The sequence below is a fragment of the Onychomys torridus genome, chromosome 16 (genome assembly GCF_903995425.1).
Source record: "Onychomys torridus chromosome 16, mOncTor1.1, whole genome shotgun sequence".
In the NCBI taxonomy this organism is placed as follows: Eukaryota; Metazoa; Chordata; class Mammalia; order Rodentia; family Cricetidae; genus Onychomys; species Onychomys torridus.
In genome coordinates, this window is record NC_050458.1 from 44,961,918 (window position 1) to 44,977,406 (window position 15,489).

Here is a 15,489-nt window from a genome sequence, read left to right on the forward strand (position 1 = left end):
TGAATGTGTGTGTGTGTGTGTGTGTGTGTGTGTGTGGTTTTGTTTTTTTTTTTTTCTGACAGGTGGTTATGGTTTGGATGTGAAATGTCACCCAGGGGCTTATGTTTTCTGTGTTTGATCTCCAGCTAGTGGCGCTGTTTGGACAGGTTGTAGAATATTTGGGACATCAGACCTAGCTGGCAGGCAGCTGGGGAGCAGGCCTTGAGGGTTATAGCACTGCCCTGCTTCCAGTCCTCTCTGCTACTGGAGCCATCAAGATGTAAAGGAGCCATGTCCTCATCTTCATGCTTTCCCTATCAATGGACTACACCAGATTATGAACCAGAAGAGACACCTCTTTTTCTTTTTTCCTAATTAATTAATTAATTTTTGAGATAGGGTTTCTCTGTGTGGCCCTGATGTCCTGGATTTCACTCTGTAGACCAAGCTGGCCTCAGACTCAGAGATCCACCTGCCTTGAGTGCTGGGATTAAAGACATGCACCATCATGCTGGGCTACACTTCCTTCCTTCAATTGCTTCTCCTAAGTATTTTTGTCACACTGACAAGTGCATCAGTGCTCTCTAACTGCTTGCTTCCTCATCAAGTAGAGTTCCAATACTTACTGAAATTGTAGGTGGGAGGTGTGTACCCTGGAAATGTCCTGTCTTCCAGGGAGCAGTGCTCCCGATGTGAGCCTTGTTGAGAAGTGATCTTTTAGGACTGTCCCTGGGGCTCTTAGCCACGGCCACAGTTCCCTTTATCCTCATCCCTTGAGATCCTGATTGCTCTTATCTTTTACTTCCCAGACCTCTCTTGTGCACCTGGCCCAGATCTCCAGCAGAATCCTGGCTGCCTTTACCAGGATGGCCACGAGTAGCATGTCTCAAACTGAGTGGATTCTCTAGCTAGCTCTCCCCATATTTCCCATTGATAATAATAGTTTATACTGAGTTTTGATGAATAAAGATAAATACAAGGAAATGTTTCACAGCTAGGGCCTATGAGTTTCACTTAAAGTGCTGCATAGAATGCAGTTCAAGTTAATGATTAAGAAAAACAATTGAGGGGCTAGAGAGATGGCTCAGAGGTTAAGAGCACTGACTGTTCTTCCAGAGGTCCTGAGTTCAATTCCCAGCACCCATGGCTCACAGCCATCAAAAATGAAATCTGGTGCCCTCTTCTGGTGTGCAAGGTTACATGGAGGCAGAATGTTGTATACATAATAAACAAATAAATCTTAAAAAAAAAAAAAAAAAGAAAGAAAGAAAAGAAAAAAATAGAAAAACCATTGAGTCCCAGGAGCTAGGCTGGCTGGAATTCCTTTAATCTTAATGTTGAAAGATGCAGTCACAGGTTTCAGTGTGCATTTGAAACAAAGCCTTAAAATAACTTCAGGTTAGAGCAAATATTTTGATAATATTTGGACTGTCTAGCTTTGATATGAAAAAAAAAAAAAAAAACCACCCAGAAAACAATCTAAAGCTCACAAGGACACATAGCTGAGGTAAAAAATACAAGGCAGCCCAATTATTGCTAGCTGACTTACTTTCTTGCTAAGGTTGGTTGATGAACAAAGGTGATGATTAGTTCCTTGTATCCATTTCTGCCCTCAATCTCCTGATATAATAAACTATTGGTGAGTGTGTATGCACCTCAAAGATTTAAAGTAGGACTGACTGTTTTTTATGTATAAAAGCTTAGGTTTGTGATTCCTTTAAGACTCCTTATAAGATTACCTTTCAAGATAAATAACAAAGTGATAGATTCTTTCTTTGTAACTGCAATATGCAGCCTGCCAGCAAAAGAATTGGCTGTTTGCCCATATTCTGTTAATCTATAACAAGTTACTTAGATGTAAATGTATATGGGTTATTGGGGTGACTTTGTTTTAATTGTGTAAGGGAGATGAAAAACATGTTTTTATGTGTATTCATTATAATCATTTACTTGAAAAGTAGAATGTAACTACATTGTAATTCCTTTATTGCTTGAAAAATTTTGTTGGGGTGTATAAGCTGTAGAGAAAAATTATACTGTAAAAGAATAGAGAATAAAGAGGGAAATCATCAAGGAAGAGTGTGAGTGTCTTTCCTTAATCCCCTCAGATAAAAACGTCTAGTACACACCGACTCTGTGGATGTCCCTTTGAGCCCTGTGCTACTGGAGGCTGGTCCCTGGCAATAGAAAATGGCCGCCCTTGCCACCTAGTAGACTCCATCAGACACCAAGGTGTTGTTTTAACTTCGACACAGTGGCTGTGCCTTAATCTATTGCTATTTCAGCCAGGAATTGCAACCCTGCAGTTACCAGCCTGCTTCTCTAGCAATGACCTGGCCACTCAGGCTGCAGCCTGGTGGGAATTCTGTTCCCACAGGCATCCGCCCTACTTCTGCGGCTAAAGGTGGCTTTAACTAAATCTCTATCATTCTATTTACGAATAAGACTTGAGATTCAAAGGCTGGGGTGAAAACCTGCTAGCTCAGAGAGGTTGGGATGCAATTAGCTAACTTTCCATCCTTGCTGGTGTCTCTGAAAGACCTGTCCTTCCACTTAGCCACACCAGAAAAAGCTGTGCCACTCCAAACCCCACCCTACTACTTCCTGTGTCTCTCTAGCTCTCCTGGATGCCCTCTGATGCGCTGTGATTACTTTCTGTCAAATAGTTGCTAATGCAGCCTCCTGACCCAAGGTTAATTTTACTTAATTAACAGAAATGCAAACTCAGGGTTCCCAGTGTGATCAAATATCCCCCAACACCAAGGTGTCAACCTTTACACTTTCTCAACCATAACCTACCTAACAGCCAGTGACTAGTCTGCTACTCCTGAGTCCTGTCTCCTCACATGGCCTCATCCCTGCACAGCAATACAGTTGGGAACCATTGTTGTATCAGCTACTTCCTCCCCAGGCTGCCACCTTCTCTTGCTCATCTCTAATTCTCCATTCCAGTCAGTGTGGTCCTTCCCAAACTGTGTAGCAGCTCCTTCCGGCCCCATAGTGCCACATAGGATCAAGTGACTGTCCCCAGTGGGCAGTCAGGGGTCCTTCCTCCTTCCTCCTGCTCCTATCTGTTCATAGCAGGGAGAACCCAACTCTTCAGGCTGCTCCTCCCTGACTTGTCTTTGCTCCCAGACTCCTGTGTTCTCCTTCAGCTCATTATTCTCTTACTTGTAAGCTCCTGGGATCAGGATCCTAGGCAAACACGAGTCCCTTGAGTTCCCATCTCATTCTGTGCAAGGTCCTGTGGCTGATACCTCCTGTGTGTCCCACGGCTAGATTTTTCTCACCTTCCGTGAGCTCCAGGCCAAGGTCCTAATAGGGAGCAGGTGCTTTGAGGCCCCTTCATGCTTGGCCCAGAGGGCCAGATGGTAGAGCGGTGTCTCAGTTCTGAGGCCTGCCACAGGATCAAGGAAGAAATCAGACATGTGTGTGCTTGGCTATGAAAGAAGGAAAACAAAGAACCAGGTCTCCTCTCCTGTCCCCTCTTCTGGAGCACAGCTGGTTTTAAACCAACTTTGACAATCTTTCCAAGGAGCCCATCTTTGTTCTTATACTCTCTTCACTGAAATTAACCATTCTGAGTCTCTCTTCCCCCCCCCCTCTCTCTCTGTAAAGTCTTGTGATGTAAGCCAAGCTAACCTCTAACTGTTACTTCTCTTGTTTGGCTTCCCAAGTACTAAAACGACTGCCGTGTGCCAACCTGCCTGGCCCTGACACCTTGCTTCAGAAAGAACCAATTGTGAAGCCAGCAGTGATGGCGCACGCCTTTAATCCCAGCACTCGGGAGGCAGAGGCAGGTAGATCTCTGAGTTTGAGGCCAGCCTGGTTTACAGAGCAAGATCCAGGATAGGCTCCAAACTACCCAGAGAAAACAAACAAACAAACAAAATGAACCAATTGTGGAGTATTCCATTGGAAGCTCTGCCTCAGCTCCCTCCCCCAAATCCTGCCCTTCAGAAAGCTGGCCAAGCAGCAGCTCCTCGCCCAGAGCTGCTCAAGACCGAGCCTACAGGGTATTATTTAAGCTCAGGTTCATAGACCTGCCATGGGATTTCTCCTCCTTCCTCCCCACAGATCACCCGGGAGTGCTTTGCTCAGATCAAAACTGGTCCTTTACCTTTTAATTGGGCTAGATTTGTCTTACTGCGTTGGCGGAGAAACCTAATACCAGGGATTCAAAATACTTGCCGTGGAATTTATTGAGTCTATCAATAATATGTTATTTTCCTCTTTCAAAAATGATTTATTTATTTTAATTAATTAGTTAATTTTTATGTGTATGGGTGATTTGCTTACACATATGTTAGTGTACCATGCCTGTGTCTGGTGCCTGTGAACTCCAGAAGTCAGATCCCCTGGAACTGGAATTACAGATGGTTGTATTGTGGCCGTGGCACAAGACGCCCCAGCAAAACCACCACAGAGCCAATATCTGATGCAAAACACACAGGAGTTTATTGATAACAAGCAAGCTCGGGCTTGGTCCATGTTCAACACTGACACAGCGTATGGAGGATGACGGCCCTGAGCTCTCAGGGGGAGGGGTTTTTAAAGGGAAAAATTGCAAGCATGGTGGTTCTAGCCTTGGTGTCATATGATTGGGTGAGGGTGTGTAACCTTTTAATTTACTGGTCGGGGGTTACACTTATCATTTTGGGGCAGACCTAGACAAGTCCCAGGCTTTGTCCTTGAGCTGCCACAGGGGCTGGCTGGCCTTGCATGTTCACATTGACCCATGCACGTAGCTCTAAGTTGGTGACGGGTCCCAGACAGTAAACAACTGGCTGAACCTTGAGCAGTCAGAGTATGCGCAGAAAGGGAGCTACTGCAAGGTGCAGGCCTTTAATTCCAGCACTTAGGAGGCAGAGGGAGGCAGAAGTGGCTACAAAGTAAGACCCTGACTCAAAAATAAAGAAGTGTATTTTAATAAATAAATATATTAATAAAAAATACAAATAAGATAAGTGTACCGAATCATTTACAAGCATTTGTAATTATTCCACTTTTGTTACAAATCTCTACTTTCATTCTCAGTATGATTTTCTGGAATGTTTTTAGACTGGCTTTTTGTTCAAACGTATTATGAATTAGTATATTAACTACTTTTCTACTGCTTCCATAACAGACTACGGCAAGTTCAGTGACTTGAGAGCACACATTTATCATAGCTGGCTCTGGAGGTGATGTGAGATGAGTCTCACGGGATTAAAATAAAGGTGTCCCTAGGGCCACGTTCCTTTTGGGTCTCAGGAGGTTGTTTCCTTTCCTTTTCTCCATCAGTTGTAAAAAAGAAAAAATAGCATGCCAGGTGGTGGTGGCGGCGGCGGCGGCTCACGCCTTTAATCCCAGTACTCAGGAGACAGAGACAGGTGGATTTCTTCCAGTTTGAAGCAAGCCTGGTCTACAAAGTGAGCTCCAAGACAGCCAGGGCTATACACAGAGAAATCCTGTCTCGGAAACAAACAAACAAACAAGCAAACAAGCAAAAACATAGAAAAGTACTGCTGGAAAGATGGCTGCTCTCCCAGAGGACCCAAATTCAGTTCCCAGCACCCACATGGTGGCTCACAACTGCCTGGAACTTCAACTCCAGGGAGAAATGAGCATGCACATATCCCTCCACATCTCTCCACACCCCCAAATATACATAAATAAAAAATAAAAATAACATTAAAAAATAGAGCTGTGGTGATACATCGTGTACTCTAATAAAATTTGCCTGAAGATCAGAGGACAGAACAAGCCACTAGAGTAAACATAGAGGCCAGGCAGTGGTGGCACACACCTTTAATCAGGAGGCAGAGATCTGTCTGGATCTCTGTGAGTTCAAAGCCACCCCGGACTACATGAGATTGATTCAGTCTAGGAGAGAAACAGAGCCGGGAAGTCACACACCTTTAGTCCCAGCACTAGGAAGGAAGTGATGTGGCTGGGTAGAGAAAGGCAGATAAGGCGTGAGGAGACCGGAACTCACTCTTTTCAGCTGGAGGCTTTTTTGGGTGGAGCTGTTTCGGCTGAGGATCCAGAGGCTTTCAGTCAGAGGATTTGTAGAGTTGGTGAGGTGAGACGTTTCTCTAATGGCTTGTTCCTTTGCCTCTCTGATCTTTCAGCAGTTACCCCAATATCTGGCTCTGTGTTTTTTATTATAAGACCTTTAGAAGATCTGTAACATCTGGCGCCCAACATGGTAAGTGATAAGCCAACAGCCCAGTGAGCAAGACCCAAGTTGGGCTCCAGGCAGGAAGTGTTGCAGCTCACGTCCAGGAGTGTGACCTACAACCAGACGGGAGGCTCTCTTGCAGCTCTCGGAGGTGAACTGGGTGACAATACCATGGCAGAACAGGATGTGGAAAATGAGCTTTTGGATTATGATGAAGATGAAGGGCCCCAAGCACCCCAGGAGAGCACTCCAGCTCCCCAGAAGAAAGATGTCAAAGGATCTTATGCCTCCATTCACAGTTCTGGTTTCCGGGACTTTCTGCTGAAGCTGGAGCTCCTGAAAGCCATAGTGGACTGTGGCTTTGAGCATCCTTCAGAGGTCTGGCATGAGTGTCTTCCCCAGGCAGTTCTGGGTGTGGATGTACTGTGCCAGGCCAAGTCTGGGATGGACAAGACAGCTGTTTGTGATGGCCACCTTGCAGCAGATCAAGCCCATCAATGGCCAGGTATCAGTACTGGTCATGTGCCACACAAGGGAGCTGGCCTTCCAGACCAGCAAGGAGTATGAGCGCTTCTCTACCAGCGTCAAGGTATCTGTGTGTTCTTTGGGGGCCTCTCCATTAAGAAGGGCGAAGATGCATTGAAGAAGAACTGTCCCCATGTTGTGATGGGGACCCCAGACTGGATCCTGGCACTGGTCCGCAGCAGGAGCCTTGACCTGAGGAACGTGAGGCACTTTGTGCTAGACAAATGTGATAAGATGCCGGGACATCTGGACATGCACGGGGACATGCAAGAGCTCTATTATGTGACACCCTGTGAGAAGCAATGCATGATGTTCGGTGCCACCCTGAGGAAGGAGATGTGGCCCTTCTGCAGGAAGTTCATGCAGGATCCCATGAAGGTGTTTATGGATGACGAGACCAAGCTCACACTACACAGGCTACAGCAGTACTAAGTCAAGCTCAAGGACAGTGAGATGAACCAGAAGCTCTTTGGCCTTCTTGACGTCCTAGAGTTTAACCAGGTGGTGATCTTTGTCAAGTCTGTGCAGCGTTGCATGGCTCTGGCCCAGCTCCTAGTCAAGGCTGTGGAACTTTTGATTGGTGGGGACCTTAGGTCATTGGTGACATGCCCTTAAAGGGAATTGTGGGTATGTCCTCCTCTTCCTTCCTGGCCATGAGGTGAGTGGTTTCACACATTCCTACCATCATATGTCTCCCTGGGCTCCAAATAATGGAGTCCATCCATGGACTAGAACTTCCGTGAGGCAAAACAAACCCTTTCTTAGGGGCTAATTCCAGGGACAGAGATTGACTAGAGGGCTTGTTCCTTCTGGAATTAGGCTACATAAACATACTGGTGCTATCATTTCCCAGGCCTGTGATCTGGCAAAGCCTCTTCCTGGGTCTCAGTTCTCTCATGTTACTGCCCTTGCTGGGTTGAATAAGCTAAGAAGACGCCAAGTGCTGAGAACAGCCAGTACCCGGCACAGAGCAAGCACTCGGTGTCTATCAGTCACTAGTGTTAAGTAAGCACCTAGTCTGCACCAAGTGAGGTGTATATTTAACAATGAAGAAAGTAAATCCAGTTTCTTCTGCTATGGAGGCGATGTACATTCAGTAGGGCGCTCTGGGTGGCCCACAATAAAAGCAAACAAGGTGTTTACAAGGAGAGGTGAATGCTGTGAAAAGAAATGTGCGTCCGTTCAGTTCCTAGATCTGATACATGAAAAAGGTAGGGCAAATGACAGAATGACCAAGGAGCCAATTAGCCCAAGTGGGCAGCAAAATTTCTGTGAGCGATGTGTAACAAAACTAAACTTAAGTCACAAGTGAAAGGGAGTCTGCTGGAAACTGAGGAGAAGGAACAGTCCAGACCCAAGGAGATGCATGTGCAAATTCCCTCTGTCTGGCACACGTTGTCGGGGAGCAGCAGGATGCCCAGCATGTCCAGAGTGGCTGAGTGAGGGCTGAGAAGTGGCTGGGCTGGGCTGATGGGGGAGGTCTGGATTTCATGCTAAATATACTGGGGGAGGGGGCTGGGCACCAAGGAACGTGCCTTTAATCATAACACGTTTAAGCCAGAATTACATAGTGAAACCGAGTCTTAAAAAGGAACACATGCCAGGTGGTGGTGACACATGATTTTAATCCCAGCACTTGGGAGGCAGAGGCTGGTGAATCTCTGTGAGTTGAAGGCTAGCCTGGTCTATAAAATGAGTTCCAGGACAGCCATGGCTATGTAGAGAGACCCTGTCTAAAACAAAACAATCCCCCCACCCTCAACACATACATACACATCACCTTCAGCATCACCACAGCATGTGTATGTATGGCATCCTGGAGACCGTGCCGAGACAGACACCTCTAAAGCCTCCACATCTCCAGCTCTGCCTTCTGCCCCTTTCCTGCAGCATGGCGGGTGTTCTGTCCCACAGGTGAGAAATGGAAGCTCAGGTGTCAAGTTTCTGTCCCAGGCTTCTCAGAAGAGGCCTGCCCAGCCCTGCACCACTACAGCTCTGAGGCTGATGGGGGAGGTGGGGGGTGCCCTGCATCCTGGGATTAGTTGAGCTGGCTGAACCAGTCCTGTTGACTGGAAGCTGACATCTGGGACCAGTGCTCCCCAATACCTGCTGAGTACCTGGGTCCCACAGATGATGCTCCTACAGCTGGGGCCAGTACCCCCCAACACCTGCTGAGTACCTGGGTCCCACAGATGATGCTCCTACAGCTGGGGCCAGTGCCCCCCAACATCTGCTGAGTACCTGGGTCCCACAGATGATGCTCCTACAGCTGGGACCAGTGCCCCCCAACACCTGCTGAGTACCTGGGTCCCACAGATGATGCTCCTACAGCTGGGGCCAGTGCCCCCCAATACCTGCTGAGTACCTGGGTCGCACAGATGATGCTCCTACAGCTGGGACCAGTGCTCCCCAACACCTGCTGCATACCTGGGTCCCACAGATGATGCTCCTACAGCTGGGGCCAGTGCCCCCCAACACCTGTTGCGTACCTGGGTCCCACAGATGATGCTCTACAGCTGGGGCCAGCTCCCTACTCCTCCAGAACTTGCAGATCTGCCACCACCCTTGGTTTATACTGGGGATGGAACCCGGGTCTTTGTAAGTGCTAGGCAGGCACTCTAGTGAGCTCCCAGACCAACAACAGGCCTGCTTTTCCATGAAGTTTTATAACAAAAGAAACAAAGACATGAGGTTAGAAGAGGGTATTGGCTCAAGGGGATGCTGTGGTTGTCTAAAGTATTCTGAGAGATTCATGGTGGTCCCTAGCTGGTGATGTTCTTGAGAGGTGATTGGCTCAGAAGGTACTGACTCCCATCATTTCCTGCACTTATGACTATTGGGCTATTTCAGGGTGGGGCCTGATTGGAAAAGTCAGTCATTGGGACATTTTTATTTATTTATTTATTTATTCATTCATTCATTTATTTATTTATTTATTTATTTATTTATTTTATTATGTATACAGCATGTATGACTGCAGGCCAGAAGAGGGCCCAGATCTCATTACAGATGGTTGTGAGCCACCATGTGGTTGCTGAGAATTGAACTCAGGACCTCTAGAAGAGCAGTCGGTGCTCTTAACCTCTGAGCCATCTCTCCAGCCCCGGGACATGCTTTTTTGTTTGTTTTGTTTGGTTTATCGAGACAGAGTTTCTCTGTAGCTTTGCGCCTTTCCTGGAACTCACTCTGTAGCCCAGCCTGGCCTCAAACTCACAGAGATCTGCCTGCCTCTGCCTCCCAAGTGCTGGGATTAAAGGTGTGCGCCACCACTGCCCGGCAGGACATGCTTTTTTGAATGGTGTATTGCCCCCAATCCCAAGCATGCTTCCTGGCCACCAAGAGGGAACAGTTTTGTTCCTTCACACCCTTCTACCATGATGCTCCGCTTCAACTACCACCCAGAAATGACAGAGCCAGCTGCCCATGGATTTGAAACCTCAGCAAGTATAAGCTCAAACAAGGCCTGTTTAAGGAAGGAGACACTTGGTCACCTGCATGCCTACAGGAATGACAGAGCCGACTAGGAGGAAGGAGTTGAGGGTTCAGGACACAGGTTCTTGGGAAGGTCAAACTGGTGGATCCAGTTCTTATTGCCTCTGAGAGAAGCAGACATAGTTTCGTGTGGCAGGAAGGAGCCGAGAACAAGGCTGGTATAATTCATCGTCAGGCCTGGGGATGGTATTGAGGACTGGCCCATCAACCTGGCCCTTTGATGGGCTGGGAGAAAAAGATCACCCTCCAGCCTGCAGGACTGAGGAAGAGGGTTGTAGACTGAGCACCAAAATGGTATGGTGTTGCTGTTCAGGACAGCAAGACCTTGAACAGAGGCAGGAGGGGATGGCTGCTCCTGGGCCATTTTTGGATTTGTGTAGTTAATGCTTACAGAGCCCCGGGTTTGCCTGCTGCTTTTGCCAGCACAGGTGTGGAGCAGGTGGAAGGGGATTTCCCTGGGTGGTGGGACATTGCCAGCTCAGTGGGACAAAGGCAGACAGGGTGTTTGCCAGGAACGTGGTGAAAGATGGGGTAAACAAGGCATGTTGGCCGGCAGCTCAGTTTTCCAGGTGTATCTGCCTACGGCTCCCTGGGTTGTATTTTAATACAAACCTGGAATCTCACAGATGCTCAGAGGCCTCAGCAGCGTCAAACATGGCTTTCCTGTGTGATGTGTGTTTCTTCCAGGGCTAAATCCACTCTTGGGAGTTTGGGAAGCTCTGTCTGAGTGCATGCACAATCTCCCAACTCTGCCCCTCTGCCCTGGTTTTCCAAAGGTCACCACTTGAGGTCAAGTTCAGCAGGGACTAGTTCCAGGCTGGTAAGTTCCCCCTACGATGGCGTGGACCTTGGTGCCGGTCTGAGTGCAGTCTAGAGGTCAGGGGCACCAGATGAGCCTAGACAAAACTTGGTGAGGGAAGGAAAGGGAAAATGGAGAAGCAGAGGGGCCGTGAGACCATAGTCTTTCTCTTTTTATACCACCTCCCAAGGCCCCCAAGGGATGCAGCTCTCTTGGGATCTGGGCATGTGACTCAGGAAGATTGGGTCCTAAGCAGCACCAGAGACCCGGATCCTGGAACTGGGGCACAGGTGGGGAAGGGGTGTTGGGAATGAGGCCAAAGCCGAGTTAGAACTGGGGCACTTTCCACGTGGGACTTGGTTCTATGCAGCCTTCCTCGGAAACCCTGGGCAATTGTACGTCTGAGTCCAGCTCAGTGGAATTGGCAAGGCCATGTGTGGGGCATGTATGGATGGTTGAGGCTTTGGGGCAGGTTAGGGGCAGATGTTGCTCTGTGGGGGTCAGGGTGTCCCCCGCCCCCCAGCTCCCAGGTTAAAGAAGAGCCTCCTCCGAGTAAACCACATGTTTATTTTGAACATTCAAATTTACAAAAACAAAAATGGTAACAAAACCATGACACGGATCACACACACACACACACTCACACACACAAAGTATCTCATGTCACTTATATACAAAATAGAGCAGAGGGAGGAGGGAGGAGGGCAGTGGAGGGCACTCATTTCACAGTGTCCGATGGCGATAACTTCACATGCTCTCTCTCGCTGGCTGCTCAGTCTGGGAAGGAGCCAGTTCCCCACCCAGCAGGGGCAGGGGATAGGGTGAGAAGTGGGATCTGGGGTGGCAGGCAGCTGGAATTAAGGGGTGAGGAGAGGAGGCCCTTATCTGGGAGAAGACACTTCCCCAGTTTCCTCAGGCCAAAGGTGCTGGGACTTACAGGTAGGTGAGGCCCAGTTTTGGGGGAACCGGAGACAATGAAGTACAGTAGAGGGGTCTCAAGGGTCATGTGAGCTCCCTGGCCAGGCCTCAGCTTCCCCATCTGTAAGCCAAGGGTTGAGTTCCCTCCCACAGATCCTCATGCTCCTGTCTGTGGTCCCCGTTCATGTGTAACTGTAGTGAGATGATGCCTTGGGACGTGGGAGAGGCCACTTCATGCCTCAGAGATGGGGAAGCTGGCAGAGATCAGCTCAGAGCACCTGGCATAGGCCTTGTCCAGAACAGGAAGCTGAGGAGGAGCCACCTCCGCCTGCCTTCCTGCCTCCACTCCAGAGACATTCCTTTCCTGCCCTGCAAACTGCAGCCCAGATAGAGGCTGAGGCTTGAGCATATGTGAGAAACTCTTCACTGACCCTGAGCCCCACACCTCATCTCTGCTCCTTCTGCACTCTGAAGGAGGTGGCACCATCCTCTGGGCATGGAACCTGCCTCCAAATAGAAACTGCACTGTTACCAGTTGGCTAATTCATAACAGGCAAGTTACTTTACCCTCTCAGAGCCCCATCCTTTTCTCCTGCATCACAGGCTGAGAACAGTCCTACCTTGTTACTGTGCTGTAAGGACAACCAGATGGTGCAAATGGAGCCCTCTGCAGTTGCAGTGTCTAGGGCTGCCTAAAAAGCCCAGCTCCATCTTCAAGTCAGACCCAGGGGCAGCTCGGGGTCACAGATGTCTTGTTGGGAGCAGCAGAGGCATCCAAACAGGGGTCCACGTACTCAGGGAATATTCATAGCACAATAGAACAGGTGGGGACTTGAGAAATAGAGAGCCAGCCCTTTCCCTAGTGATCCACACTCAGAGACAGGCCCCAATGTCTCCATTTCTTTCTCCGGGGGATGGGAGGTGGTAGGAGCTTAACCAGGGTGACCTGGCACGGGAATGCGGCTGAGGTGTCATTTCTCATTACCACTGTGACAAAGCAGAAAGGATCAGGATGGTGTGTCTGGTGGGCTCAAATGACCCGGCAGTTTCTGCCACATCCTTCCTAAGACTCTGCCCTCTGAGGCCTCCTCTAAAGCAACCTCTTCTGGAACAATAGCAAAAGCCTGATGAGGTTCAGAGTCCCTGAGGTCTAAGTTCTGAATCCAGCTGTCTGTCACCCAGCAACAACCTGAATGACAGACACTTGACCCAGCCCTGGGGCTGATGTCATTGGCTGTTACTGGGCAACAGGGATCTCAGCAGGTCTGGGTGAAGCCACTGAAACTGTCTTCAGGGGACAGGGATGGAGGTGCCGAGCCATGTAGCTGCTCTCAAAATGGAAACAGAGATCTGCAGGCCAGACGCAAGTCTTGGACACGCTTCCCTGGCATGGGCTGCAACCTCCCACTCCTGCGTCATGTCCCAGGCTGAATGGCCATGAGGAGCACAGGCAGGGACAAAAGCTGGTGGGGGTAGAGGGGGGGCACCAGTGCCCACTGATTCAGCCATTGCTCCAGTACTTAGGAGAGGACCAAGAGGGTACTGCATCCTCGGTCATCTATCTGTCCTGGCTCTTACCCTCACCTCTGAGGCTGGATGTCCCATAAAGATGTTCTAGTGCTCTGTTGGAAAGCATTGTGCCCTCTCAATTGCCTCCCTGCACAGGTATAAGCTGGGCTCAAGATCCTCAAGGACAGGCAGTATGATACACAGGGAGGAGCACTGAGGAGGGATTCAGAAGCCCTGGGCCTGCCATGTTGTGCTGTGTGGTCATGGACAAGTGTGTTACCCTCTCTCTGCTCTTCCCCATCTACTACAAGCAAGAGCTTACGATGGGCGGCCTTTCTCAGCACTGACATTCTTCTATGCTCCTGGGGTAGGTGGTAAGGACTCACAGACAGGAACCAGGAAGCCACTAGCTGAGACACTCTCAGAAAAGCAAGGGTGAAGTCCAATAGGAGCTAATGCTTATGTGTATCTGGTCTGCCGTGAACCTTGTTCTTGATCCTGACCTTTGAGCCAGCTGTGACCCTAACCCTTGCCTAGCCTGATCCCATCTGCTATCCAGTTCCAGAACCTTCTGTGCTAAGCCACCGGGCCTTCAGTGCTGTCCTTGCCTGCTCTGTCTGCCAGGTATCATGTTCTAAATGTGGCGCTCTCAGAAGCGACCAACAAACACTATGGCCTCAACTCACAAAGGAGGAAAGCCAGGTCCAGAAAGGGCAGGTTTTTATAGAAGGCCACACAGGAAGTCAGCAGCAGGACTGACTATGAAACATGAGGTCCTCTCTCTCCCTCAGTATCCTCCAGCCTTTCCAGAACCATGCAGAAGAAACTGATATGGTGGCTAAGCCACCAGGCTCTGGCAAGAAAATGTCTCCTGGGTCACAGTAGCTCTGCTTTGGATGCTCTCAGCCTAGGCTAGAGTGACCCAGGTCCTATCTTGGGCATGGGGGTGGATGGTCAAACATGCTGGTGGGCAACGTTGCCCAGTGGGTACAGGGGGTGATTAGAGCCCTTTGGCCTCTGAGGTCTTGGTCCCTAGCTGTTAGGTGGGAGCTGGGAAGGGGACATCCTGGAAACTGAGGTGAGCCTTGAACTGAAATCAAACCAACATCCAAACCACAACACACAAAGAAACTGGTGCGGGGGTGGGGGTGGGGGGGATGGGGGGGGGGGGGGGGGGGGCAGTGAGAGCAATAATCCTGTAGGCCCTGTGGGCAACTGAGGAAGACAGACAAGGAGGATCTGATCTCATACATCTCTGGCATCCCTTCTACGGCCTGATGTAGGCCTGAAGCATAAGGAATGAGAGGGTCAAAGGCCACCTATACCCATAACTCCTCAGGGGATGTTGTTGGAATTAGTGGGGTCTTCTGTAACTGGTGGGAGGTCAGAGTGTGTGAGGGGAGAGATCAAGCCAACACATTGCCAGGAAGCGGAACTGCCTCAATTCCCCTAGGTTGGACCAATTGACTTGAGATACTGGTCCCTACCCAGGTGGCTGAGGAGACATCCATCCAGAGCAGGGTATTCTGGAGGTGTGGGTACCTGTGATGGGAAGTGGAAGGTACGGCCAGGAGTGTGGTAGGAGGGAAGACCAGCACATGGACAGGCTGAGGAGGGAAATGCCCCTTCAAAGGTCCCCGAAGTGACAGGCAAGGGAAGGGCCCTGAACGAGGTGGCCCCTCATGCCTTAGCCCTCCCCTTGCAGACGTCGAAAGTGGCCTTCTTTGCACCTCCGAAGGCCTCCACCAGCTTATCTTCCCAGGGGAGGACATTGCCCATCAGTGGCCCAGTGCAGTTGGCCATGCCCAGGACCTGGACAGGTGTCAGGACATGGTCCCACAGGTTGAACTGTGCAATGTCACCGACGAAGGCCTGGGTGGCATCAAACCGGCCCCCCAGGGTATCCTGGGCCGGGAGAGCAACAAAGAAAGGAGAGAGACAGGAATGAGGGGACAAGGAAAGAGGCAATCCTGCCAGGTCTGCACCTGCCAAAGCCAGATTCCCGAGGTTCTAGCCCCACCCAAGGATGCTCCCTCTCAAGGCTCTAGCCTCACTCCCAAGGTTCATGCCCTGTGCCAGCACCACTCCATGGCACCTCCTTAGC

The 15,489-nt window shown here is 49.5% G+C and overlaps 1 protein-coding gene and 1 pseudogene across 1 annotated transcript in view; one reads left to right on the forward strand and one right to left on the reverse strand.

Annotated features, from left to right (window-relative positions):
- Positions 1-6,313: 6,313 nt before the first annotated feature.
- On the forward strand, positions 6,314-8,904 carry LOC118596715 (annotated as a pseudogene).
- Positions 8,905-11,505: 2,601 nt separating this feature from the next.
- Positions 11,506-15,489, reverse strand: part of Nptxr (neuronal pentraxin receptor) — a 36,920-nt gene continuing 32,936 nt past the window's right edge. Inside the window, exon 7 of the mRNA XM_036207596.1 lies at positions 11,506-15,290. Within this exon, the coding sequence (XP_036063489.1) occupies positions 15,066-15,290 (225 nt within the window). The 3' untranslated portion in view covers positions 11,506-15,065. The remainder of the gene's footprint in view (positions 15,291-15,489) is intronic.